Consider the following 4,699-nt stretch of genomic DNA (forward strand, 5'->3'; position numbering starts at 1 on the left):
TATATATATATATATATATATATATAAAAAAAAAAAAAAAAGTGGGGGTAAGGGCCATTGACAGTTGACAGCAAGAGGAAAGAAGACCCAGGTAATTACTTTTATTTTTTGTTTTTCATGTGTATTCTTTATTTATTATTATAAAAGTAACTAAAATATAAATATTGGAAATTTTAGGTTAGATAAGGTTATATTACGTAAAATATAAAAAATAATAATAAAATTTTTTTACAAGGTATGCTTGTGACTAGCCTGTACGTTACGTAATTTGAAAGTGTAATTCAAAAGTTAAACACGGTTCAAAGGGAAATAAAATAATAAAATATAAGTATGAACCATTATCAGTTTAAAGCTAGTTAAGATAAACAAATGTATTTCATGTTACAACTTGAAGCTAGTCTAGAAAGAAAAAAAATGGTATTGTAGATTTCTCTCGAATTATGTAATTTTTTTGCTAGTTACGAGGTTGGTAAAACTGACCAATCTCGATTAGAGTTAGAGTAGAAAAAATAACAGATAAAATATAAAGTTTTACTGAAAAAACGTTTGAAATTTATTTAGGAGGTTTTAGAGATTATGAAAATGAAACTTGTGATTTTTCAGAAGAGTTAAAAGTATTTTTAATATTAACATGAAAATCACTTTGTACTTAAAGCAGTCAATACTTTGACTCTGTATATTCATGGAGAAATTAGTAGTGAAAATAAGTCATAAAAAATTCTGATTTTTTTGTCTACAAAAGACTTAATGATTACTGAAAGCTTGTAAAATTCCTTGAAGATACACAAAACATATTAGGAGTTATAGTATGGAAACTATAAAGGTATATTTGGGGTCACAAACTTGGTCAAATTGACCAAGTCCATAGTGAGAGAGTTGACTACTGAATTTTGTCAGAAAGCAAGGCATATTTTCAAGTGATCTAGTTATCTTTATGGGCTCATGTAATTATAGTTATTTATATATACTTTATAGTTTCTTTATTGTCAAGTAACATACTTTTGTTTATAGTTGTGTTTAGTGTTTACAGGGACACAGAGGTAAAGTTAAAGATGTATAAAAGTCTGAGCTAATGTAATACTTAATTTTTAAAAAAATCCAATCAAATAATATGTCTGTGTGGGATGAAAACAAATATTTGGTTTGTCATCGGATGTAAAACTTGGTTTTTATTTGTTTGTTTGGGTAACTTATTTGCCATGCTTTGTAAAAACTGAAAATGTGTCAAATTACACAGGAGTCAAAATAGTTGTTTGTTTAAGTATACATGGACTTTAGTTGTTTGTGAAGACTATAATGACTTTAATATGAAAGTGAAATATTGTGAAAGGTAAGTATTTTGTATTAACAAATTTAGCAATGGTATAGAGCTTAGTTCCTCTCTTAATTTAACCCAAAGTTAGAGTATTCAAATCCTCTAAAGGTCAAAAACATTTTATTTATTTTCTGATCATTATCCAGACAGCATTATCAGCTAATTGCTTATATATGTAATTAAAACAATTATCTTTTAACTATCTTTTTTTTTTTTACACATATTGTTTGTGGGCTATCTGTGCTCTGCCTACCATTGGTATCAAAACCCAGTTTCTAGTGTTGTAAATCAACAAATGTACCGCTGTGCCACTGGGTGCTTTTTACATATAACAGACACCTTGGCAATACTCATTAATAATTTTAAGAGTTTTAATAGAAAATTTTATTCAAAATGAGAAGGCCTGTGAAGTTCTACTGTGCATAATAAATTTCATCAAAATGAAGGAAAAAAAAACTAGCAAAGCAGGAGACATGTATTACAATTTTCCACTTTATGAAAATATGTCATATTGTGAACTTTTATGAACTAAGCAAACTGATGTTTCTCTTTTTACTTTTCTTTTTCAATTATTTGCTTTTAGTGACTCCTGTAGGTGAAATAAGTTCACTTTTAAGAACTAGTTCATTTTTATAGTAATTCTTATAAGCATAAAACTTTTTATGTGAATACAATAATCATTATTTATAGACTTACTGTATCTGTGAGTAGTATCAAAACAGTTGAAAAACTAATACTGAAATTCTGGTTTTGTTAATTTATGCAGGTTATTTTTAGTGTTTTACAAAATGTGATTCAATTCTATAAATAAGTATGGTTATTTAAAGACAAATAAGTGTTTTATTTTCAGATTCCATCATTAGCTATATATATATATATATATATATATATATAATGACCAGAAAAAAAACATGTTTGAAGAGCTTTATAACATGGTTCACTTAGCTATAACATTTATAACTTTAACACTCGTATGTGGTGTTTTTTGCAACTATTGTAGTGTCTGTATGTTTTGGAATATAAGTAATAAAATAAATGTTTCACATACATTTTTCATTAGATAATTCACAGTATAACAAGATTACAAATACATAACGCTTGTGTTTTGTAACTAAGTGACTTAGTTATTCCTTCATTTTTTTAATTTAGTGGGATTTTGATTACAATTTAGAACTTATACATACTTATTTTATATCCTGTAGACCTACAGATTGGTAGCTTTTTCTTTGTTATCCAATCTTAAAAATAAAGTTGTTTTGTCTGGTAAAATTGTTGATATCAATAATTTTGTTGTAATGTAGTTTCAGTATCTATATAAAGCTAGAAATATTTCTACAAGAAAATTTCATCTCTTCTTTTACTAATATATAAATTGGTATTCATTGCTTTAACACTTTCATTTTGTTACAACTTCATAGGTTTGGCTTGTAATTGATTAAATTATGTTTCTCTCCTATTTTTATGCTTCTGCAGAAAATTACCCAACTAATTTGACCATGAAAAGGAGCAGTTTCAAACTTTATTCATCTGATGTCACCTTTATTCCAGATTTATGAATGAAGTCTGAATTTGTTACAAGATAAAAAATTAATATTGAATAATGACTGTTTTTCATGTTTTTTATATATTTCTTTATTTCATGAATGAAGTTAAGTTTTGTGAGTTACATTTAGAGGTGAGATTGATTATTATTATTTTGTGCAGGAAGAGATAGTAAATTTTTCAACTGAGAAATTTGAAGAAAGTATATATGGCACACCATTTGAGCGGACATCAAAGTATCTGATTCATCCTGTATTTAACATGTAAGCAGAAGTTTACATTGAAGTCATTTCCCATCTATGTTTCTCTAAGTCTTACACATACAATAATTTTAAACATTTTTTTTTCGTTAAAGTTTTTTTTTGTTAAAATGAAATATTGTTTGAAGTATTTTGTTTTCTTTAAAACAAAAGCTCTTGTATAAATGTAAGCCCTGGAAAAGAAATTATCCATAGGATAGGATATTAAGTTGTTTAAGTTAGTATTTATGGTAAAAATCTTCATTTTTAATAAATCTGATTTCTTTCTTTAGTTCATTTGGAATGTTTTTTTTTTAATATTTTGAACTTTTACAACTGAATTTTCTTTGTCTTCTACTTATTGGAGAAATGCTGTTACTACAACAAAATCTGAAAGTTATATGTTTTTTACCTGAGCTTACAAACTGTTAATGTGTTTTAGGAATATCAGTAAATTTTCATAGCAAGTAGTAAGCCTTTTGAATGGTTGTACATTTCTTTTCTCCTCAAATCCATCACATTTGTATCTCATAGGCCCTTTTTTTGGCTATAATCATGTAATAACTACTAATAATGTATCTTTTATTTTAAGAGTCAGAACGATTATGATCAGTAGAAACATTGACATTGGTTACATACATTTTTATTTATTTTTTTGCATATAGTAAAGATTAAACCTTGAACAAAAAACTAACATCTAGAATGAAACAGAATTTATTATTGGAAGAGAAGAAAGCTCAGTAATTAAAAGTGTTTAAAACATTTCAGTTAGCATTTCAAAAGTTGGAAGAGAATGAATAAGAAAAGGCTTTATTTTGTAATTTTTGTTACTTATTGTAAGCTTTGAAATGTGATGTTGCAGATTGTTTTAAGTTAATAATTTTCAAAGTATTGCATAATTTTGAGAACTTTTGGCTGAAAAAATGTGGGATTGATTCATGATCTTTCTTCTTTAGATGTCATTCTAATAGTAAGTTTCTTTTTACAATTAAAAAACATTGAGGTCGAAATTTATAATCAATTTGCTCATAGTTTGTCAGACACGTAGCATGATTATTGTGTTTTTCCACATGAAAAGGAGAGTTATTTAGTTAGGAACATTTCTTTTACTTAGAATAGGTTTAATGGACTGTCTTATTTTGTACCAGAATTTATTTATATTTTGTTTTCTGTTTCCCATATACTTTTCTCATGCTATATCTGTCTCCAATTTCATCATACATTCTGTTATTGTAATTGCTTTTTGTTTAACCCTTTCGCCCTGGGTATCCTTTACTGCACATGACACATTAAAAATTTTATTATTCCACTTTTTTTTTAAGTTATACCAATTAGAATAGCATAAAACCTTAGCTAATAATCCATATTTTAATAGTCTATAAGTTTTAAGTTCTTAATTCTGCAAGGAAATATTTTTTAAAATCCCAAATTTCCATTAGTGTGACCCACGTGACATATTTTATCTTAGCATGTCATCATCTTTATTTTATCCACCACCCTTCAAAAAGTACGAAATGAAACGTAAATTACTCTCTATAAAATCATTATTGCTCAGACAAACCATAATTTTTATAGCCTTCAATTTTGTTTGGTTACAGAGCTA

The 4,699-nt window shown here is 26.6% G+C and overlaps 1 protein-coding gene across 3 annotated transcripts in view; it reads left to right on the forward strand.

Moving 5' to 3' along the window:
• The window catches only part of LOC106466722 (glycine dehydrogenase (decarboxylating), mitochondrial-like), a 163,714-nt gene that overhangs the window by 76,053 nt on the left and 82,962 nt on the right, over positions 1-4,699 (forward strand). For all 3 annotated transcript variants that reach the window (XM_022394809.1, XM_022394808.1, XM_013927025.2), the window contains exon 12: positions 3,020-3,120. In XM_022394809.1, coding sequence (XP_022250517.1) covers positions 3,020-3,120 — 101 coding nt within the window. The remainder of the gene's footprint in view (positions 1-3,019; positions 3,121-4,699) is intronic.

The sequence above is a fragment of the Limulus polyphemus genome, unplaced genomic scaffold, assembly GCF_000517525.1.
Source record: "Limulus polyphemus unplaced genomic scaffold, Limulus_polyphemus-2.1.2 Scaffold2360, whole genome shotgun sequence".
Taxonomy (NCBI): Eukaryota; Metazoa; Arthropoda; class Merostomata; order Xiphosura; family Limulidae; genus Limulus; species Limulus polyphemus.